Source organism: Sceloporus occidentalis, unplaced genomic scaffold (assembly GCF_023333645.1).
Source record: "Sceloporus occidentalis isolate IW3139 unplaced genomic scaffold, rSceOcc1.0.p SCAF_111, whole genome shotgun sequence".
NCBI lineage: Eukaryota > Metazoa > Chordata > Lepidosauria > Squamata > Phrynosomatidae > Sceloporus > Sceloporus occidentalis.
In genome coordinates this window covers 2,963,883-2,987,412 of record NW_028317091.1, presented here as the reverse complement: position 1 = coordinate 2,987,412, position 23,530 = coordinate 2,963,883, and the positions used below count along the sequence as shown (strand labels likewise).

The window sequence follows — 23,530 nt, the reverse complement described above, 5'->3', positions numbered from 1 at the left end:
GCCTGCAGCGGTATCATGCAACAGGAATTTGTACTTTTTTTATTATTATTATTTTATGTACATTGAAGGATTTTTTTTAATTTTTTTTTTAGTTAAATTTTTCTGGGAGGGGCAATTTTTTTTTTTTTTTATAGTCATTTCATATGCATTGTTTTTATTGTATTTAGGTTCTTCACAGGCACTGCCTTCCCATCTTCCTTTTTCTGCTGCTCATTCCAGGTCATTAACTTCATTACCTCGACTTTCGACCCAATTTTTTTTTAAATGCTGAAGGAGCATCCGACGCGTTTCACGTCCCCCATAAATAAAAATAAATTAAAAAAAAAAAAGGAAAACTGTACTGCTCTGTCTCTGGAAACAAACTGGGACTCCTAATGACCGGATATCAGAGCACGGCTAAAATAAAATTATAGCGATATATATTAGTATATACTTTCAAACTTGTTGCAAAAAAACCCCAAAAAACATCCTTCTATGTAACTGGATGTTGCAAAATAAATGCATTTAAATGTTCTCTTTTATGGAACAGAGAATTTTTCAAATCTTTTTGGTGATTTTCTGCAAAATTCAGGGGTTTTTTTGCACTTTTTTTTTTCTACTATATCCATTTTTTGGGATACTTAACTGCTGTCTTCACTGTTTTAGTAACATTTACGCAGCCACGGAGTATTGCCACCCGTAGCGTAAACACCTCTTAGTAGAAAAGGCAGTGCCTCTGAATCAGGCTTAAGTAACTGAATTTAGTTGTTTTTTTGCTGCTGTTGCAGGTATAAAACTAGCTGTATATAAAGATCAAAAATACAGATTTTTTTTTTTTGGATTTTTTTTTTTTTTTTTTCACGTGGTGGCTGTTTTCCTGCTTTGATCCAAAACCTGACTTCTGAAACTTGTAAAATAACCAGCATGTCAAAAATACTGATTTTTTTTTTTATTATTATTTTGCTCCAGAAAGGGCCTCGTGCCTAAATCCTACTGGTAAAGTAAAATAAAAAAATACTGGGCCCCGTCCCTTTTAGCGTTTTAGTAACTTGCTAAACAAATGTATTCTTACATTTTGGAACGAGAGTCTTTAGCCAGCTGCTTTTCTTTATATATATATATATATATATATATATATATATATATATATATAGGTCTGAAAATAGGTTATAAAATTTTATAAGCTAATTATTTCCAAAAAAATTTGAAAAACAAAAACAAATCCTGGGATTTTTTCAATAACCCCATCCTAATTATGAAACAAAAAATTGTAATTTAGCTGTTTTAGGGTAAATATTTGTGCCCTTCAAAAACTTTGGGGGAAAATATTTTGTTTTCATAAAATGCTGGCTATTGATCAAATGGATGATTAAATAATTTATTGTAAAAAGACAACTGATCTTGCTTTTAATTTCTTAAGAAAAACTTGCATAGCAAAAAACATTTTGTTTTTGGCTTCTATTTTCTCTACTTCTTCTTTGTAGGGGGAAAAAGGAAAGAATGTACTTTTAAGATGGCGGAATGATTAAAGAAACAAAAAATGTAAAAAAAAAACCTTAACACCTAACAAATATTTCCAGTGTGATTAAAAGAGCGATATATTTTGTTTTATTTTTTAATTTTTTTTTTTTAGTTGCTCTGAAAACGTTCATTTGTTAAGGTAATGATACATTTAAGAAAGAGAAAAGAATGTAAAATGATTTATGAACCCATCTGACCTTTAGAGATGTCGGGGGGCATATTGCTTACCTGACCTCAGGTGTGCAGGTGGGGCTTTGCCCTCTTTGTTACCGGAGATGTACCGCGAAGATGCCTCCGGCGGCGAGGGGGGGGGGGGGTTGAGGTGGCTGAATAATATGGCTTTTGCTGTTATATTATTGGCTTTGTTCAATGTTTAATTATTCTGTTTATTGTAAATAAAGTCATTTAAAATCCTGATTTATTTCATTGCTGGGATTATTACAGTGGGGTGGGGGGGGGTTACTCTCCCCGATACCCCTTCTATGAAAGCATACAGAAACATGGGACAGCAGATAAGAACCTCAATCGGTCCTTGGTCCGGTCCCATAGCTTTATGTCTTATCCCGTTCATGTTCAAATTCCCTCAATGTATTACCGTCTACCACTTCTGCTGTATAGAAGATACATTTTGTTGTCTAAGTGAATTGCAAGCCTTTAAGATTAATTTGGTCCCTTCTGGCTTATTAGATGAGAAATTGTAGAAGTTCTGTTTCCCAGCGAGTGATGGGAGTGATAAAGGGCCATTGGAACACAGGCGTGATGGGAGTGAGAAAGGGCCATTGGAACACAGGAGTGATGGGAGTGAGAAAGGGCCATTCGAACACAGGAGTGATGGGAGTGAGAAAGGGCCATTGGAACACAGGAGTGATGGGAGTGATAAAGGGCCTTTGGAACACAGGAGTGATGGGAGTGATAAAGGGCCTCTGTACGCCTATGAAGAGGTTCCATTAAAAATCAGCCGTTTCCAACTACAATAGACATTTACAACATTTCTGATCCATTTCATGTTATTTTAATGGGGAAAATCTGCATTTTCGTTTGAGTGTGTGCGCGATTTTGCTCTCCAGTCTAAAATATATACTGTGTGTGTATAATATATACCGTATTTGCTCAATTATAAGACGAGTTTTATACCATCGTCTCATATTCAAGGTTGTCTTCTAGTCAGACCTCATCACGCAGACCTTCACCGGCTGCCCCCGCTACACACCAAGAAATCTGAAGCCCGGGGAGAAGTTTAGGGAAGCACTGGTAGGTCGGGGGAGGGTAAGAGTGGCATATGGGGGGGAAGGCTTTCTGTAGGCAGAGGGGCATATAGGGGGGTTACAAAGAATATCAGGGAGGCAGACTGGTGTATAGGGGGTTACAAATATCAGGGAGGCAGACTGGCATATAGGGGGTATAAGGCATAACTGGGGGCAGGTTTGCAAATAAAAGGAAATAAATACAAAAAAAAATCATAGTTTCCATTAAATATAAAAAAAATTGTTTACATGTAAATTAACTTTTACTGGTAACTTTTTTCCTTTAGGGTCGTCTTATATTCAGGCTTTCTTTTTTTTTTTCTAAATTAATCACATTTTGGGAGGTCGTCTTATAATCGAGCAAATACAGTGTATATATAATAGTGTGTATACACCAGGGGTTCTCAAACTGCGGCCCTCCAGCTGCTGCAGGACTACATCTCCCATACTCCTCAGCCAGCCCCTTAGCTGAAGGAGCATTATGGGAGATGTAGTCCTGCAGCAGCTGGAGGGCCGCAGTTTGAGAACCCCTGGTATACACACTCACTGGCCACTTTGTTAGGTACACCTGTTCAATTGCTTGTTAACACAAATAGCTAATCAGCCAATCACACGGCAGCAACTCAATGCATTTATGGATGTAGACGCGGTCAAGACAACTGAGCATCAGAATGGGGGAGAAAGGGGATTTCAGTGACTCTGAACGCGGCGCGGTGGCTGTTGGTGCCGGTCGGGCTGGTCTGAGTATTTCAGACACTGCTGATCTGCTGGGATTTTCACCCAAACCATCTCTAGGGTTTACAGAGAACGGTCCGAAAAAGAGAAAATATCCAGGGAGCGGCGGCTGTGTGACGGAAATGCCTTGTTGGTGTCAGAGGAGAACGGGCAGACTGCTTCGAGATGACAGAAAGGCGACAGTAACTGAAATAACCCCTCGTTACACCCAAGGGATGCAGAATCCCATCTCTGAACGCACAACGCGTCCAACCTGGAAGCAGATGAGCTACAGAAGCAGAAGACCCCACCGGGGGCCGCTCCTGTCGGCTAAGAACAGGAAACTGAGGCTACAATTCACACAGAATCACCAAAATTGGACAATGGAAGACGGGAAGAACGTTGCCTGGTCTGATGTGGGATGGGGTGGAACGGGAGATTCGCATCACGGATGTGCAGCCGACAAATCTGCAGCGACTGCGTGACGCCATCATATCCATACGGAGCGGAATCTCTGAGACGTTTCCAGCACATTGAAGAAAGTCTGCCACGAAGAATGACGGCAAAAGGGGGTCCGACCCGGTACTAGCAACGCGTACCTAACAAAGCGGCAGGGAGTGCGTATACTGTGTTAATATGTATATATATATATAATACACACAGACACGTTAGACTTGTGAAAGGTGAGAACAATAACTGCAGACGGTCGCTTTGTTTTTGCCACATTTGTTTTAGGACAACGAATTTCGCTTTGCGGCTATTCAGCTCAGACAAAATTCGGGGGCCCTTTCTTTAATTTATTTATTATTTGGAATGGCATTTTGGGGGGCTTCCCAAAAAGGGGAGAGGTCTCTGACACCTTCTGGATTCACCTTTCATTATAGAAATGTAAAAGAAAATGGACGGTCAAAGAGGTGCAGCAGCAGTAGTAGTTGTAGTGATACTAGCAGCAGTAGTAGTAGTAGTAGCAGGGCACTGTGCAGGCAGACACTGGCACATCATCATGCAGCCCCACGGAGCAGGACTGAATTTCCCCATTATATATTATACATATTATATTGTCACCAATATTTATTTATCAATGAAGAATAATAGATGATAGAAGGATTAACTGTTCCACCGATTACAGGTTTGGCCGGCGGCAGAATTGGTCAGCTGTCTTAATCAACTAAATCTCAGCCTCTGCTAAGCTGTCACTGACACTGCAACTCCCATCAGTCTGTTACAGCATCCACACACTTGTATATCTAATCCTTGTCTCCTTGTAAATGCTGATTGGCCAGAGTGAAAAAAGGAAAAACTCCCACAGGTTGTTGGAACCGTCAATCACAGCAATAACCATCAATGAGTGCTACCCCCCCCCCGCCCCTTGAATTCATAGCTGGGCTCACAGCAGGGCATTTCATGCAAATATTTCTTCCGTTTCCCATGATCCCTCACCGCATAGTGTATCAGAATCCCGCCGTCAGCCCGAGCAGGAAGTTGGAAGCCGCTTCCTGTTCTCTCCCCGCAGTGTTTTAGCGGGCGGCGCGAGCCTCTAGCGCTAGAGATTGTTTCCGGCCGCGCAGGACTCTTTGCTCTTTGGACTGGGATCTGCGGAATTTGACGGTGCTAAATAAATCAATAAAGAAATAATGACCTCGTGGAAAACGATCATCGGAATAATGCACCATGTGACCCACACGAGAGTGCAGCATTGGCCAAAACGGTGAAGGCTGCAGACAGGTACTCACCTTTAACCAGTCTGGTTTTCAGCGCCACCACCAGAGGGAGCCGTTTTATTATGGATTCCTCTAAAAAAAACTCTTCCAACCATAAAAAATCTGATTATTTTGTTACTAGAAAACTGCAAGACTGATTCGTGGTAATTATATTTATTACACCAAAGGTCCTGCAATCAATGGGGTTAATCAAAGACGAGGCCAGTGTTAACCCCTTCGGTATGTCTTTATTATTATATTGATCTGAAGTCCCTCCAGTCCGCACAAAGCTCCATCCTGCCCTTTAACGACACCCCAACATGATGGCCTGGCGGCGATGGTAATGGGGGGGGGGTTCGAGCACTCACCAGTAACCAAGTAACGTTTCGCCTATTTAAACGCCAAGTCGGCACTTCTGTAGTTACTGCCAGGCAACGAGGCGCACCGACCACCAGCAGCATACATCACCTCACCTCACGCAGGGAGAAGCACCTGAGCGCAAGGCTGGCTAAAACATGCCCTCTAGAAGCTCCAAACGGTAATCAGGGATGTGCGAGCGCCTCGTCTGGATTTACAGCAGAGACAAAGTGGATAAAATAAACACATTCTTTGAAGGAAGTCCCGTTATTTCGGAAGCGGAGCGCGGCGGACGCGAAGGGGCCGGTCCTCGCCGTCGGATTATTTCTCCACCGTCACTTGAGCAGTTTGAGTCTCCGCAGGTACGGCTGCACCTGCTCCTTGGGGTACGGCCGCAGGGCGATGCAGGTGGGGATATTTTCAGGCTGTTCCACCCACGCTTTGTGATCGATGTTCTCCTTCTTCAAAGTCTCCGCCAGGCTGGTTAGAGTCACCTCGTCGGGTACCTGGGAGGAATCAAAAAAAAAATAAAAGGGGTCACCGTTTGGGGTCTTTAACAATAAAACATCAAAACGATCAGATGTCGACACAAAAGCATCAACTTTAACACCAGGGACAGCAACAAAGTTTTTTTGAAGGATTGGAAAAGAAACACAAACACATTTTCCGGCTAATCGGACCCATTCAGCCTCTAACGCTTCTGCTGGGAGGCTGTTCCATTTACCTACCACCTGCTCAGTGAAGTAAAACATTACAAGCACATTTTCTTTGCTGAAGCGGGGTTCCCATAAGAATATCCATTAGGATACTTACCAAGCTGGCTTCCCAGGTATGTTACCCCCTGCCCAAAGCACCAATACATGTTGTGGTCACAAGATTCTTGGAACACAGGATCCCCACATTCCCCCACTGAGGGGTGTCAAGAAAATATTACCTCCTCCCCCCCCATCCACTGTAGTGCTTTGGGGGTAAATTGGATTGTAACAAAAACGCTTTACAAACTGTCTCCCTGTAGCCACTTTATGCCACCCGTTTAGCACGATGGCTTCTCGCCCGTATTCAGCCGGCTGGCACGCCGCCCCGTTGGATGGATCCGCCGCTGGGAAGAAAGCAGTGCTGTGTACGCATGCGCAGCACTCCCAGCCACAGTGTGCCACAGCTGGCATTTCTATACGGGGAAAAAATCTGGATACTGCTGCCCCTTTAAAAAGAGGTTTGGGGGAAATCCATGCATTTTTTTGGCAGGTTTTATTTATTTTAAAGCTGGTGTGGAAGTTAGAAGGTTAATAGTCCGGATCGGAGGCTGTAGCTGTGGCTCCAATAGGAGGAGGAGGAGTGTGAAAGGCCCCTCTGAGACCCCACTATCTGCGTGAAGCCATCTGAAGAATAAAAACCAGAACAAACTGAAGAATTCCAGCCAAAGCTAAAAACCTGTTTATAGATTATTTTTATTTTACACACACATATACAATATATACCGCTCACAAGTTTGGGGTCACTTTGCTGTTTTCATTGAAAACATGGGAATTTCTGGCTGTAACATAATTACAAAAGGGTTTTCTAACCATCAATTAACTTAAACTTGGATCAGCAAACACAACGTGCCATTGGAACACAGGAGTGATGGGAGTGATAAAGGGCAATGGAACACAGGAGTGATGGGAGTGATAAAGAGCCATTGGAACACAGGAGTGATGGGAGTGATAAAGGGCCATTGGACCACAGGAGTGATGGGAGTGATAAAGGGCAATGGAACACAGGAGTGATGGGAGTGATAATGGGCAATGGAACACAGGAGTGATGGGAGTGATAAAGGGCCATTGGACCACAGGAGTGATGGGAGTGATAAAGGGCCATTGGACCACAGGAGTGATGGGAGTGATAAAGGGCCATTGGACCACAGGAGTGATGGGAGTGATAAAGAGCCATTGGAACACAGGAGTGATGGGAGTGATAAAGGGCCATTGGACCACAGGAGTGATGGGAGTGATAAAGGGCAATGGAACACAGGAGTGATGGGAGTGATAAAGGGCAATGGACCACAGGAGTGATGGGAGTGATAAAGGGCCACTGGACCACAGGAGTGATGGGAGTGACAAAGGGCCATTGGAACACAGGAGTGATGGGAGTGATAAAGGGCAATGGACCACAGGAGTGATGGGAGTGATAAAGGGCCACTGGACCACAGGAGTGATGGGAGTGACAAAGGGCCATTGGAAACCAGGAGTGATGGGAGTGATAAAGGGCAATGGACCACAGGAGTGATGGGAGTGATAAAGGGCCACTGGAACACAGGAGTGATGGGAGTGATAAAGGCATCTGTACGCCTAAAGAGATTCCATTAAAAGCCGTTTCCAGCTACAATAGTCATTTGTGTTTCATTTCAGACAATACGCGTAAATTATTATAGAAAGAAGAATTTAAACAATTTCTCACACTCTATTACCGGTAACATCGTTCCAAAATCCCCTCTTTTAGGGCCCCTCACCGGCACAGAGGCTCGAATCGGGATAACATGCAGGGGATATATTTGGAGGGATGCTGGTTCAAAGTACTAAACCTGGTGCAGTTACCATGGAAACCAATGAAATGTCCGATCTCATTGCTCCACGCTGAGCATTGTGCCCCACATTGTTTATGTGAATAAACTGCCCCTCCTCGGAGTTATTCGGGGGTAAAGGTTTGCATTAGTCTCCGTATCTGGGGCTGCAGGCCTCACCTCCAGCACTACTTTATGCATGTGCTCCAGATCCTGCAGGTAAGCCTGGGTCTGCGGGTGCTCATAGTACAGGTGAATGGCAGCAGTAGCTGCATGGCTGGCCTGAGCCACAAGGGCCCCCAGGGGCCATCCCAGCGCAGCCTGCAGGTCCCTGCGTAGAACTATGTACTGCACCAGCCCGGACATCTCACAAAAGCCGCTGTCACTAGTAATAAAGTTGCATTTGCGTTAGCTGTGTATGTGTCCTGACGTAGCGTGACGTCAAGCCGCTGAGGTACCGCGCGCCAAACGCCCAACCTTCACAGAAATCACCAATCATCGCTCACATAATACATGCTTAGCTGACAAGAATATTCCGGGCCTCTGATTGGCTACAAATACCTAGCGCAAACCAATCATAGGACAGATTCTGCGGGGGGTGATTGTATTCCTTGTCACACAGCGCGGGTGAGCCGAGTAGCCGGGCTGGCGGGGAATTTGAGATGACACCCGGCGGCAAAAACTGAGGGCGGAGGCTGAGCGCGGTAAATAACGCCAGCTGGTGAGGGGGAGCTTGTTAATTGTAGACCCTCAGTATTCTTGGGGTTCTTCTGAAAAAGGGACCTCTGAGGTGTCGGGTGTTTCTTTGGCAATAGGGTAATGTGCATTGGTTCGGTATACAGCCCTACTAGTGCATGTTAAATAGACGTTGGCCCGCCTGAGGGGGTATAATCAGATCCTCCACGCATGCGCAGGAAGAATTCCCATTGGGTTTAAGAATGGGCTGTGAAGGAGGGGATGCACTGCAGATTCTCCTTAAAGGGGCACTCCAGCTGTCATATGTAGGCCCAACCCAAATATTCACTCGCCCCTTTAACCCCTTACTATTTTCTGTGCTGCCAGTCAGCTCTAACTCTGCTTGTGCCAAAGTCACAGGGGCTTATAAGGAGACCCCTGTGTTCAGGCGGGGAAAGTGCTTCCATTGGTTTTAAAGGGAGCGCTTTCATGCCACTGATTGGCTGCTTCAGTCAAGAGAAGTGAGGAGCTGTAGCTTCTCCCTAACATTATATCTATTGTTGGTGGGGCTGTCTGATATGCTAGACTGTCCCTTTAACAGCCAGATAAACGGAGCGTTATAACTTTAAGAACCATCGGTTCTCCTGATTCCTCCGGGATGCGGCGAGGGGTCCTGACACCGCTCCCTGCCCATTTCCGGCTCGGGGTATAAACTCTTCCGGGAATCTGGATTCATTTCTCCTTCCACCCCACTGTAGCCGTTAACGGGCGTAATGGGCCACCAGAGCATGGGTTCGCACCCAACGTTCGCACTAAGGGAAAAAAAGTTGTGACCGTTTTCTTTAACGCTTCGTTTTGTTCGTTTTAACTCTTCTCATCCCGGAAGGGTCTGTGAAATAACTGCATATGTTTGGAATTTGCCTCATTTTATTTTTTTCACTTTTTTATTTTTAAGACAAACATGCAATTGAAGTAACTGGAAAGGAATAAGTCATCGCACCAGAACATGGAGGAAGCAAAGGCGCTATACAGAGAAGGTAAATGACTGATTGAATGTTTTTATTCACTTCTCCATAGACTTTCATTAGCCAGAGAGTCCAACTGGGTGAATAAGACTGAGCCATTCTATTGTTCCCCGCAGGCAGTATGATGAGGAGTCGGGGGGTTTAGTATATTGGGGCTCAGATAACAGAGCGAGAACTCATACAAACGGCTGATATGCAGCTGCCTGATAACGTTATGGGGCAAAACACTATAACTAGGGTAAAAGCACTTTTTTGCCTTTAATAATGTTTTCACATCCCAGTTGTGTCTTGGTGTTTAAGGTCTTTGTGCGGTTTAGGCTTAGCTGTATATGTTCTATAATGTGCACTGAAGGCAGCCGTCTCTTGTCGTTTGAGGTGTGATGTCCCACCTGGAGGAGCTGGAGAACCTGTCGCGTAACTTGTCTGTGAAACAGGAGCAAAGCAGACGCCATCGCGAGGAGGTGGAGAACATGAAGGAGAAGATCATCCAGCTGAGGAAGGAGAGGGACGAGATCAGGGCCAACGTGAAGCAGCAGGAAGCGGAGGTGAGAGCCGCTCCAGCCCTGACCTAGGAGACAAAGTGATCGAATGCATGGCACTTTAACTCTGACACCCCCCTCCCCACTAACTTTTCTCGGTTAGGAGTTGCTAGGATAGATTTTCCACTTGATTTGTTTTTTTGTTTGTTTTTTGTTTTTTAACTTCTCGAGAGCAATCAACACCCTCAGACTGCAAGATAACGGCTCATCGATTGTCCAAAACTAAAACTGCATCTGGATTGTAGTGCAGAGCTTGGCGTCGTCTCTCTGCTCCCATAATATCCCGCGTACCTGGCCAGCCTTGGAACCCAGATGTCCTTTTATTTTCAGATCTCTTTGAAATCTTATCTGCTCAGCTCCTGATTGGCTTATTTTTATCATATCCAATTCTTTCTTTATGGATGTATAGTTTCTACATATTACATTCTGCTATAGCCCAAGACACAGATCCTCCCTTGATACATCTCTGGAAATGTGTGACGGTGATACCGTAAGATAAGATAGATCTCCTGCCTTGAAACCTGGTCTGTAAAGGAAAATATCTGTACGCAGATACGTGCCTTCACCGCGCAGGAGCAGCAAGCGGAGGAGCACCACCCTGGAGCAGAAAGCACGCAGGACATCGACTTAGAGATAAGGCTGGAGGAAGTGAAAGGCATCCTCGGGGCGTACTGGCTGACAGGTAACCATGCGCGGGCTTCCTAACGCAGAAACACGCTGTGAATCTGTGCCATCTAGAAACTAATAGCAACGGGGCGAAGCTGGCCATTGACGGTTGGACTTCGCACCCAAATTTACAGGCAGGGAAGCAATACTTTGACAAGAACATCTGCTCGTATTGATCAGCAGGTTAATTATAGGAAGGCATGCACAGAATACACATAACGGGGATGCTTGCGAGAGGGAATGTTTGTGTAGAGGATCCATACATTACGTTATACCAGGATAGTTGCCTGGAAGATTAAATGGACTTTCGCCATCTGTCAGAATAACGCAGCACTGGCTTCCCGGCCTGATGTCTGATCATCCCAGATAATAGAGCTGTCTCGGTTCATCTGGCACCTGGTTATCAGTTATAATGAATATTTACCCTGAGAATGCTTCTTTTCTACGCGCTAACCCTTACTTTCTGTTTTATTATTTTTATTTATATATATATAATTTTTTTTATTTTATTTTTTAAGGTATCAGTGGAAAGCTGACCAAGAGGGGTGTCTGCGTATGTTTAAGCACAGCCTTCGAAGGAACCTACCTGGACTCGTATTACGTGGATTTGGTCTTGCAGCCGAATCCGAGAATCGAGCGCCATTCGCTTCCCGCCTTTATCCCGCTCCAGCAGGTTGCGAAGACGCATTTACAAAGAGATCTCAAAAAATTCCTCTCGGTCTTGTTTGAGCATCTGAACGCTTATGCTGGCAGAAAATACCAGGCTGACCGGCTTCAGGTAACGTCCGAATACAAACAGCGAGGGTGATGAGTTTCTATTATGTTTACGAGATCACAGAAGACTGAGTTAAATCCTCAAAAACACTCGTGAGTCTGTCGCTCACACGGAGGCTGTAAGGAGGGGTGGAATTGCTGTAATCCCATTTTCTAATAAATACAACGTGCTATTGCCATTTTGATTGAGACGAGCACCATCTTGAATGTGGCAGGAACTGCTCATTCCCTTTATGGCCCACTGAGCCTCTGGTTTTGGGGGTGATGGGGAAGGTGGCTAATAGGTCCATGTGTGAGATGGAGAGCAGTGAGAGACCCCAGCAGACTTGCTGTAAGGTTTCTCTATGTGGGCCATCATACTGCTAATGATCAGATTTTCTGGCGGTTATCAGCTCTTGGGCCAATGCCTCTGTTCTGGTTGACCCCGACCTTCCTCCTGTACCAATGTCTTTTTGTTTTGGATATCAGGCTCTTGAGAAGATTTTTGTCCCTGGGACCATGCAGAGGAATTCTTTATGCACTTTGATCACCTTCGAATATAACGTTAAAGTGGAGGAGGCGACGGTTTGCTTCTGTGCGAAATTACTTTATGGCGACATCACTCGCACCCTTCCCACCGAAGCCACGGTCACTTGCAAAGGTACCTGCTGTCTAACTGCACTTTCCTTTTATCCAACTTGACTGCTTTATTGCCGAGCTTAAGAGGTCGCTGCGTGCGTATAAATGGCTCTCGTAGCGGGCAGTGATTTATATGGGAAAAATTGCTTGGATATTTTTATTGGCCGTGCCATGCGGCACATTATGCTACACGATGCACTCGCTTCACTTTCCATGAGTCCTGTGCCAGTTATCGTACAAGGTACTAAGATGTAAAAGATACAGAGGGGAGGTGAAGTGCATGCTGGGAATTGTTGGCTTACAAGAAAGTGTAAAACTTAACGTCTACCAAATGTGCCTTGTGTCCGTAGCATATCACACAACACTCGCATGCACACACCACAAAACTTTGCCCTTAATGACAGTAACCAATCAGTGTCTGCTTTGGGGTCACCTGACAATGAAGCGTTCCCTGAAAAATGTTATTTATTTTTTTCCCTTCAGATCCCGCGCTAGCCATGCAAGAGACCACATCATCTCACTCTGCGATGTTCACCAAAAGGCCCCTTCATGTAGCTCTGGATTTTCTAAAGGCAGCCAACGAAAGCCTGGTCCATACAGACGCTTCTTTAATCGGATCACAATTGTTCTAATCGCTGCATGAATGGCGGGGGTCCCGTCCACCCACCCCCACCCACCCAGGTTTTCACCTCTAGCTTTTCAAATAAAGCGCTACATGTTATTGTAAAGGTCATATTGTGACTTTCTATCAGGAATCATCAAACAAACGTGGCATCTATTTTAATCAACAGAAGTCGTGCAGTGACCCAGGACTCCTCCGTTTACAGCGTGCCATTCATGGCTTTGGTTATTTGAACATTGGTGTTCTATGTCATGCCTTTCGTGTAGGGGCAGCAGACTTAAGTACATCCTCAGCTTCTGCAAGTTCAGACAGGGAAGTATCATTTTTTGAATTGGAGTGTTCCTTTAAGGAATTTTTTTTTTTCCTCACTTAAGTCATATTAGATATTTATTACAAATCCTGTCGCTGATCGCTAGAAAAAAATGGCGTCTTACGGGGGGTATTATATGGCATTGTTTTAAATTGGGCCGATATAAATAGCTCTCCAGGGACCTGTCACAGAAGAAGAGGTCTTTCTGTGAGACGGGGGGGGAGCGAAGATTTCATACACAACAAAGGAAGGGATTCTTTACAGTGAGGGCAGTAAAGCTACAGAATCCACTGCAGAGAGAGGAGGATCTATCAGATATAAGGGGTGCCTTCAAAAAGAGTAAAAGCAGAACACACAGGGGTCCAAATAATAGAATAGACATTAATATTTTAGAGCTTCCCGATCCGAGGAGAAATCTCATCGCATTTTAAGTCAAGAATTAATTTTATTTTTCCCCCTTAAGTGGCAAAATTATAAATATTTTTTTTGGCTTCTTTTGGGTCAGAAGCTAGAGTTCTGGGAAACCTTTCAGTCTGTTGTTTAATATCCATTTTTATTTTCTGATACTTCCCCTTTAAACTATTTTTTTTCGTCTCATTCAGAGCCAAGTAAGTTTGCAACAAGAGTGCAGTTTATTAAAAGCGGATACCAAAATATGACAGCAGGAGATACCGGGATTCAATGAATGTTTTCTTTGTTCTTCCGTCGTCTTCAACATCTTCCCCGAAACATGAAGTCTCGTTATGCGATCGCTCCCTCTCCTGTGATATACTCCAAAATATCTCGATTTCTCACTCAGAAAATAAGTAGCCTTTACACTGAATCTGTAGTATTTATGCAAATGTTTCTCAGTGATTTTTCCAGAGTTAAAAAACCTTTTTTGCAGAACATTCATAATAGAAAAAAAGGAAATATTAAATACCATAATTCTGTTTTATAAACAAAAATGAAATAAAGAAGCATATGGGGAACAATGTTAATTTTTGTAAGATAGAAACATAGAACCTGCCAGCAGATCGGCCCCCGTCTAGTCACCCGCTTCTGCTGTAAAGACTCAAACCTTAATCAGTCGTTGGTCTCGTCTTAGATTCAGGAGCCGGATGTCTATCCCATGCGTGTTTAATACCCTCACTGTATTACCCTCTACCGCTTTTACCGGGATGCTGTTCCGCTTATCTACTTCCCAATTTAATATGCAATGTGGTTTAGTAGAGAAGGGAGTCTGGTTGAACTATACATTATACAGGGCAAGCTCTTTAGTGTGTGCGTGCTTCGTTTGAATCCGTCACAGTGCTGAGGGTTTTATTTAATGTTCGCACCCTCTAATGTATCGCAAGCCGGGGCTTCAAAGCCGTGACAGGAGCGCAAAGATACAATGTATTGATATAAAAGAATCAAGGTTTTGAGGGCGAGTACCCTTTAAGTTCTTGGGCCGGGGATAGACGGTGTCGGAAGGTGGGGGCTCGGCTCAGTGGACAACTTATGGGTTGTGACTGGGTGGGGCTAGGGCAGAGAGGGGGTGGGGTCCAGGCAGAGAAGAGGTGGGGCACAGCACATCTGGCCCGTCTGGACATTTAAGTCTGGCCTGACTGTGATTCCTAGCGTTTTTAAGGGCAGGTACAGAGCGTTCCCCGTGATGGTTTTTGGGGCAAGTAATTGACAGGGTAGGGCTGGCGACATTCTTGTCCAACGTAGTGGCCCCGTTAATAGCCCGAAGCGCGCCTGGTAGAGCGCATGCCCCATGAGCCCTAACCAGCCTGACGTAAACTCATTTATAGGAAGAGAACATACAGAAAACCCATAAGCAGTGCCGATGCCGTCGAAGTCCTCCGTGCGCCTGGCATTTGCGAAGCTAGATGGAGAATGGCTATAAAACTCTGGCAATTGGGCACCTGTAGGCACTAATCTGCACATTTTTGGGACTTAACCCTTTGTGGGCCTGGGTTGGCACATCCGGTCCACTTTGCCAACTGTTTATATGTGGTTGGAATGCTAAGGATTACAAATGGACAGATGGGACCAAATCTTTTTAAAATGGGGGTCACAGCAACTGGCCCTTGTGTCTGAATAAGGTGACGGGGCAGCATTTCTGCGCTGGAGGGGTATCCACTAAGAGGGTGGTTTTGGTGGAGGAGAAAAATGGGAGCGCTTGTGAATCTGTGGGGGGGCGCAGAAAATCGGACTTACCCAGAGCCCCATTTGGCCTTCTAATGGCACTAAAAGGGTTAAACTTGGTTTTGGTGATGTGTCTGTTCAGCTGTTGCCCGACTAAAAACCCCTTAGGAGCTGGAGGAGATAAAAATGGCCTTTATACATCTAAATATATATTTTTTTGTTGGACTAATATTTTGTTTTTAGGATGATCTTAGAAGATCAACCTCCCGTTATCAAGTCTAAAGCAATACTAAACAGAAAGCATCCCAAGGCAGACATTCGGGGCAGTTTATGGGTCAGGAAAAGAAAAGTATGGATCACAGAAGCCTGAGCTGGTCGTGCATTACTTAGTTCAGTGAGAGAAGAATGAGGAGCGACAAATAGAAGGAGAGAGATAAACGACAAAGAGAAGGAGAGAGATAAACGACAAAGAGAAGGAGAAACATAAACGACAAAGAGAAGGAGAGAGATAAATGACAAAGAGAAGGAGAGACGTAAACGACAAAGAGAAGGAGAGAGATAAACGACAAAGAGAAGGAGAAACATAAACGACAAAGAGAAGGAGAGAGATAAACGACAAAGAAGGAGAAACATAAACGACAAAGAGAAGGAGAGAGATAAATGACAAAGAGAAGGAGAGACGTAAACGACAAAGAGAAGGAGAGACGTAAACGACAAATAGGAGACATAAAAGACAAAGGGGAGAGAGATAAACGACAAAGAGAAGGAAAGCGATAATGCCCATATTTAGTCCAGTGTCTTTGGTACTGAAATGGTTAATTGTCTTGTTTTTTTTTTCCTCCTGAGACTCTTTGAAGTCTGCTTTGGGCTCAATTCCCTTCAATGATACCCAAGAGACAAAAAAACATTTAATATCTTAGCTTTTTTTGTTAAATTACCAAAATATTTACACATATATATTAATGTAACGACCTGTTAAAAAAAATGTGTATTTCTCTGGAATTTTCACGTTTAACCCCCTCCACCCCACCGTGACTGGTCAGATTGACCCAGATGGCGAAATACAAGAAGTTTTTACAAAATGTTACTTTTTTTTACATTTATCTTTTTTGGTAAATTTAGAATTTTTATTTGTATAAAGGAAACAACTTTCTAGAGGGGATCAGATTTTAGCGAACTGGCAGGACTAATTATCCCCCACCCCCCCTTGCATTTCTCTTAATATAGACGGTTCCATTTGGAAATCCCAATTCATGTATGGAATTTGAGTCCAAAGGCTTCAATTACAGCGCATGTTCGGGATTATTACATTGTATATGCATATTTAAAAATATAGATCTAAAAAATAAAATAAACCAAAAAAAAAATCGATGTGCAATATAACATTTTTGTTATAATAGCTCTTATAATTTCCGACATTAATTAAAAAAAAAAAAAGGAACATTTGGCCTAACCAAAATTTTTACCTGCGTCGTGGACTCTTGGAAGCAAAGGGTTAATGTTCCTTAGAAAACAGACGTAAAAAAGTATATATATATATATATTTTTTGTGTGTATATTTGTTTTAGGAAAAAAAAATAGAAAGGACAGAGACGTTGAATAAATTCTGCTCTGTTAAAAAAATTATCCTTATTTTTTTTGCTTATTTTTGGTTTTTGTAAATGGACCACAAATGCGCGTTTTTAATGAACAGTCTTTATCCTCGTTCTCTGTGGAAATTCTAATTAAACGCTTTGGGTGCCCGCGGAGTGCGCATCGAGTTGGCCCCTGGGTGGCGCTCAAAGGGTTTAAAAGCCAAAGAAACAGCCGCATTAGCGATCAAGCCCGCCATGAAAAATAGGACTATAATATTTAAAATGTATGCGTTTTTTTTATATATATATATATATTTTTAGATATTGATATATCTTTTTGTTTTAATCCAAACATAATGAAATATATTGCACTTTTTGAATTCCTCCTACTTAGATTATCAGAAGAAACTATCCCTAAACAAGCATTTCCTTCTCAGCTCCGATCAGTCTCGTCCCACCGAGGAGATGTCCTCCTTTGGCCACCAGAGTCCTCTTCTCTGTAGGCTTCTTCACTGTCGTACCTGCGCGTTCCTCCTACGTTTCCGGTCTGGCGTATACGTTCCGCGAGCTTCCGGAATGTCCGAACTAGCCACGTATTCCTCGCTAAGCCTGCTGGTCCCGTGCGGGACGCCAAGAACCCTGCGTCCTCTCCTCTTACCCCCGAAGAACGTTGAATGCTAATGCTTGTTTCAGGAGGAGACAGATGCTGTATCTGCCCCACGAAGCGAGTGTTGTAGGATGTCAAGCGGAAACGTTTAAAAGGCAACTCCAAAAAAATAGTGAAAGTTCGTTGTTTAAATATATTGTTTGTGAAAGTTTTTTTTGTGTTTTCAGTTTAGATTTTTTTTTTTTAATGTAACTACAGTGATTTTTTTTTCTCTGAAGCATGACTTCTTTTGCTTGAGGCGTCGGGTCCGGGTCGACTCTGTTTGTATCGTACTTTTATTTCACGTACTTTCTAGTGAACGGCCGCTCGGTCAGCTATCAAGAGTTGTCCACGACTTGGTGCGGGAGCGTTACGGACGAGCCGTTGATAAAAGAACCTTGCTTGTCCCGTCCTTTCAAGAAGAAAGTGAGAAGTTCGCCTTTGCCTTTGACGTAAATAGGTCCTCTTCTCACAAAGCGGAAACCGTATTCCTTGAGGATGTCGTGCGTGTCCTCAACGACCTTGAAAACAGGTGAGAATGTGGAGATAATATGAGTTAAATGTTGCTTTTACAACTTTTTATTTCACTATGCAGGAAAAGTTTAACGATTTCTTGGGGCTGAGACTCGGCTGGTGGAGTCCCTCTACACTTGGCATCAAAGGTTCCCTGTAATCTTCTCCTTCTACACTTGGTAGGATCTTGGGGCCGGTTTCCTAAGCCCCCCCGCAGGTTAAGAGACCTCGTTATGGAAAATATGTTACCTGAATGTTCCCCATGACCCCGGTGGACTCCATTCTGCTGGCCACGTTCACCGTGTTCCCCCAGATGTCGTAATGCGGCTTTCTAGCTCCTATGACTCCAGCCAACACTCCTCCTTTATTGAGACCTGGAAAACACATACGCTGTGAATTTCAGCTCATAACCCAGAACCATCGTCCGCGGCACGCGCTCCATCCCTAGTATCTGATTAAAAGTACGTTCTCCACTATATTTTGTGTTTTTTTTTATTTACCCCACATGTAGTTTTGGCCCAATAATATAACGTTTTCAGGCAGCTGCATCTCAGCCGTTTGTATGATTCTCGCTCTATTATCTGACCCTCAATCTACTTAATCCCCCAGACTACTTATCAAACTGCCTGTCGGAGACAATAGAATGGTTCAGCCTAAACCACCCAGCCGGACTCTAACTAATGAAAGTCTATGGAGGAACGGACTTCATTAGCATCGCCATAAAGCATCAGTGTGGTGTTTGAGCCGGGAAAGTCGCCCAAAATTTCACATGACTGACAGCAACGGCGGCTCCAGGTCTGCAGATAAAGGGGGTTTATTGGAACAAAATGAGATAAAAGCAGGTTTTTGTCACCAACAGACATTACTGTATACAGCGCTGGGGGGTTATATTACTGTATACAGCGCTGGGGGTTATATTACTGTATACAGCGCTGGGGGGTTGTATTCCTGTATACAGCGCTGGGGGGTTATATTACTGTATACAGCACTGGGGGTTATATTACTGTATACAGCGCTGGGGGTTATATTAGTGTATACAGCGCTGGAGGGTAATATTACTGTATACAGTGCTGGGGGTTATATTATTGTATACAGCGCTGGGGGGTTATATTACTGTATACAGCACTGGGGGGTTATATTACCGTATACAGCGCTGGGGGGTTATATTACTGTATACAGTGCTGGGGGTAATATTATTGTATACAGCGCTGGGGGGGTTATATTACTGTATACAGCACTGGGGGGTTATATTACCGTATACAGCGCTGGGGGGTTATATTACTGTATACAGCGCTGGGGGGTTATATTACCGTATACAGGGCTGGGGGGTTATATTACCGTATACAGGGCTGGGGGGTTATATTACCGTATACAGCGCTGGGGGTTATATTACTGTATACAGCGCTGGGGGTTATATTACTGTATACAGCGCTGGGGGTTATATTACTGTATACAGCGCTGGGGGTTATATTACTGTATACAGCGCTGGGGGTTATATTACTGTATACAGCGCTGGGGGGTTATATTACTGTATACAGCGCTGGGGGGTTATATTACTGTATTGTGACAGGGCCAGGCTAGCTGGCTCAGGTGTCATATGAAGTTTAGCCGGGTCACGGAGCACTTTTGTGTCCGGTTCTGTATACTGTGACCCGGTAATATATTATATTGTGTTTATTGTGTAACCGGCCCAGAGACTGATGTGGATTCAGCCCCAGCCTTCAAAGAGACGATCCTATAATCTGGCTGGGGCTCTTAATCAGCCAGCACAGCCCTATCTGCCCAGACGGCCCCCGCACTACAGGGGGGATAACACAGGTGGGGGAACCCATTGTATTCTGTAATCCCCTCACCTGATACATCCCCTGTATAATGATGGGATTTGTGATGGGATGTGGCTGATGGGATTGGGGGTTGGGTTCGGTACACATTGCATTGAGATTGTATAAAGTTCTGTGTGTTTGTAATAAAGAGAGTTCTTCTTGGTTTACTACGAATGGTGGTCTGGATGATCCGTGGATAGCTGAGTGCTATCCGTATGAGGGACTGACTGGTGATTCCTCAGCCCTCAAACAGGGGACCCAGCCTTGGGTACGGTGACCCTGTAACATTGGTGGCAGCGGTGGGAAGAATCCCACGACTTGGGTGAAATCCAAACCACCAACTGGGATTGCAGACGAGAGACACCGAGAGAGCTCCTGGAGGTTTGTAGCAAAGGAAAGGCTACTCTGATTGCGGTCTGCAGAGAGATGGACCGGCACCAGGATGCCCCAGAGGAGAGCCTCGGACTGAGTGCTCTACAAAAGAACATTCTATGGCACCTATCCCTGTACCCAGGAGGGGCTACATCGGAGCAAGTGACGGCGGTGATTAAAATGTGTCACCAGGAACTGAGCCAGAGTGGGTCTGTATCTCCCAGACTAGGGGAACAGACCCCCAAAATATCATACCAGGATATCCAACCCTTCCGAGAACCAGAGGGTGAGACAGACCGGGTTACAGCCGAGGTGTGTGAGCTGGAACACCAGCAATGGCAGTTAGAGTCTGCGCCTGCAGACTGGAGGGATGATTTCTCCCATCCCCACTTTGAAACGTACTGGGCACAGTACTGGACAATGTGGGATATACGAGTTCCACTCCTGGGGGAGAACCCGTTGCCGGAGTGGGAAGACGAATTGAGGGGTCTCATATATGCAGAGCTCGACCTCCAGAGCCGCTACCAGGGATTCTCCCAGCAGTTAGCAGGTGAAGACCACAGCGACCCTCTGATGCTGTATAGCCCCGTCGACCCAGGACTGATATATGATGCCTTCCAATTTGACTCATCCTTCGGAAGCCCCTGCCAGTACCGCAGGGATACAATCTGGGACAACCGTGCAGAAGTCCTGGTTTATGCTATTCCCCCGAGCTGGAGGCTGTTATGGATGGCCTGGTCCAAGAGGAATGGCAGTTCGAGAGGGACTATAAAGAATTGCTGCGGAGAGTGGAGCTCCAGGAGTTACAAGCAGACTGGGAGCATGGTACTACAACTTGCGGGAGTGGGACCGAGGTCCTCTTCACCTACTCCTCGGCCCCTGCCCTGGCGAGAAGAACCGAGGTCCTCGCCAGCAAAAAGAAGCGGAGGAGGAAGCCAAAAGCTCCGACCCAAGTCCTCACCAACAACCCTGGCTGCTATACCACGGCAGAAGAGATGACTGTCCCCACCGCCCGAGTAAGTGGCACAATCCCCCTCACCAAACCCTTATCTATGCCCGTAGAAGCCCGGGTCACTGCCCCAGAGGTTCCCACTGAAGTCCCCGGTGACCCGGTAGAGGCACCATTCCCTAAACTAGCGAGGACACCAGAGGGGCTGCCGAGTTCCCTGGGTCCTCTCAGTAGCCTGGCGCAGGCCCTGGTTCCTATCCCTGTGTTCTCCGAAGTGATCCCTGATTCCCCAAGTGTCCTGGTAGAAGCCCAGGTCACTGTCCCAGAGTGTTCCTCTGACTCTCCCCGTGCCCAGGCAGAGGCATCTGTCCCAGAGAGGAAGATCGAGGGTCTGCTTAACCCTCCCGGTGGTCCAGTATTGGCACCTGTCCCTGCCCCGGAGTATTCCCCTGGGTCCCCTGAGTACCCCGCAGAGCTGCTTAGCTCGCCCAATAACCCTGTAAGGGCACCTGTTCCTGTCCCAGAGTGTCCCCTAGGTCACTCCAGTGTCCCGGTAGAGGCCTCGCTTACTACCTCTACGTGTTTCCCTGGTTCCCCGAGTGCCCCCGGCCCGATCAGCAGGGTTTTCCTTCCATGCAACCACCCTGGCCTGGCAGCTGCCCCAGACTCAGTTCCCAAGACTAGGGAGCAAGAGTCCCCACGTGCCCCTGTTACCCCGGTGAGGGGGATAGCCATGTGCCCCCGGCTGAGCTGGGACCGTCCTCCAATTCACAGAGGACTACTGACTATCCTTTTGGGCAACCAGGGCCCTGGCCCACCTTCAATGGATGATTCTGACAAAGGGGGCCATGAACTAAGGCCTGCACCTTTGAACTTTGTCCACTCGGACAGCCTGCAGCAGACCCGTGTGGATCTGCCTGGTCTGCCGGACCGTTGGTCAAGGGGGAGATCTGTGACAGGGCCAGGCTAGCTGGCTCATGTGTCATATGAAGTTTAGCCGGGTCACGGAGCACTTTTGTGTCCGGTTCTGTATACTGTGACCCGGTAATATATTATATTGTGTTTATTGTGTAACCGGCCCAGAGACTGATGTGGATTCAGCCCCAGCCTTCAAAGAGACGATCCTATAATCTGGCTGGGGCTCTTAATCAGCCAGCACAGCCCTGTCTGCCCAGACGGCCCCCGCACTACAGGGGGGATAACACAGGTGGGGGAACCCATTGTATTCTGTAATCCCCTCACCTGATACATCCCCTGTATACTGATGGGATTTGTGATGGGATGTGGCTGATGGGAGTGGGGGTTGGGTTCGGTACACATTGCATTGAGATTGTATAAAGTTCTGTGTGTTTGTAATAAAGAGAGTTCTTCTTGGTTTACTACGAATGGTGGTCTGGATGATCCGTGGATAGCTGAGTGCGATCCGTATGAGGGACTGACTGGTGATTCCTCAGCCCTCAAACAGGGGACCCAGCCTTGGGTACGGTGACCCTGTAACATGTATACAGCGCTGGGGTGTTATATTACTGTATACAGCGCTGGGGTTATATTACTGTATACAGCGCTGGGGGGTTATATTACTGTATACAGCGCTGGGGGGTTATATTACTGTATACAGCGCTGGGGGGTTATATTACTGTATACAGCGCTGGGGGTTATATTACTGTATACAGCGCTGGGGGTTATATTACTGTATACAGCGCTGGGGGTTATATTACTGTATACAGCGCTGGGGGTTATATTACTGTATACAGCGCTGGGGGTTATATTACTGTACACAGCACTGGGGGTTATATTACTGTATACAGCGCTGGGGGTTATATTACTGTATACAGCACTTGGGGTTATATTACTGTATACAGCGCTGGGGGGTTATATTACTGTATACAGCGCTGGGGGTTATATTACTGTATACAGCGCTGGGGGGTATATTACTGTATACAGCGCTGGGGGTTATATTACTGTATATAGCGCTGGGGGGTATATTACTGTATACAGCGCTGAGGGGTATATTACTGTATACAGCGCTGGGGGTTATATTACTGTATACAGCGCTGGGGGGTATATTACTGTATACAGCGCTGGGGGTTATATTACTGTATACAGCGCTGGGGGTTATATTACTGTATACAGCGCTGGGGGGTTATATTACTGTATACAGCGCTGGGGGGTATATTACTGTATACAGCGCTGGGGGTTATATTACTGTATACAGCGCTGGGGGTTATATTACTGTATATAGCGCTGGGGGGTAT

At 45.4% G+C, this 23,530-nt stretch overlaps 3 protein-coding genes across 3 annotated transcripts in view; 1 reads left to right on the top strand and 2 right to left on the bottom strand.

Annotated features, from left to right (window-relative positions):
* Positions 1 to 5,850: 5,850 nt before the first annotated feature.
* PTRHD1 (peptidyl-tRNA hydrolase domain containing 1) lies at positions 5,851 to 8,420 on the bottom strand. Its single transcript, XM_089497989.1, has 2 exons — positions 8,235 to 8,420; positions 5,851 to 6,021 (listed from the first exon to the last, which is right to left on the bottom strand). The coding sequence occupies exons 1-2, from the start codon at positions 8,418 to 8,420 to the stop codon at positions 5,851 to 5,853; spliced, it is 357 nt and encodes a 118-aa protein (XP_089354115.1).
* Positions 8,421 to 9,735: 1,315 nt separating this feature from the next.
* Positions 9,736 to 12,983, top strand: LOC149283152 (centromere protein O-like). Its single transcript, XM_089497990.1, has 6 exons — positions 9,736 to 9,766; positions 10,130 to 10,299; positions 10,846 to 10,975; positions 11,478 to 11,737; positions 12,202 to 12,373; positions 12,835 to 12,983. Exons 1-6 carry the CDS (start codon positions 9,736 to 9,738, stop codon positions 12,981 to 12,983), a joined length of 912 nt encoding a protein of 303 aa, XP_089354116.1.
* Positions 12,984 to 17,956: 4,973 nt separating this feature from the next.
* LOC149283151 (adenylate cyclase type 3-like) overlaps positions 17,957 to 23,530 on the bottom strand; it is a 46,635-nt gene continuing 41,061 nt past the window's right edge. Inside the window, exons 19-20 of the mRNA XM_089497924.1 lie at positions 18,381 to 18,505; positions 17,957 to 18,139 (exon numbers count right to left, since the gene is read on the bottom strand). Coding sequence (XP_089354050.1) covers positions 17,957 to 18,139; positions 18,381 to 18,505 — 308 coding nt within the window. The remainder of the gene's footprint in view (positions 18,140 to 18,380; positions 18,506 to 23,530) is intronic.

Excerpts from the sequence above, each read along its gene's own strand:
- PTRHD1 (XM_089497989.1), bottom strand. The coding sequence starts at position 8,420 with ATGTCCGGGCTGGTGCAGTACATAGTTCTACGCAGGGACCTGCAGGCT. Across the intron at positions 6,022-8,234 it reads TGCATAAAGTAGTGCTGGAG|GTACCCGACGAGGTGACTCT; the intron begins GTGAGGCCTGCA and ends GATTCCTCCCAG.
- LOC149283152 (XM_089497990.1), top strand. The coding sequence starts at position 9,736 with ATGGAGGAAGCAAAGGCGCTATACAGAGAAG. Across the intron at positions 10,300-10,845 it reads TGAAGCAGCAGGAAGCGGAG|ATACGTGCCTTCACCGCGCA; the intron begins GTGAGAGCCGCT and ends ATCTGTACGCAG. Across the intron at positions 12,374-12,834 it reads AGCCACGGTCACTTGCAAAG|ATCCCGCGCTAGCCATGCAA; the intron begins GTACCTGCTGTC and ends TTTTCCCTTCAG.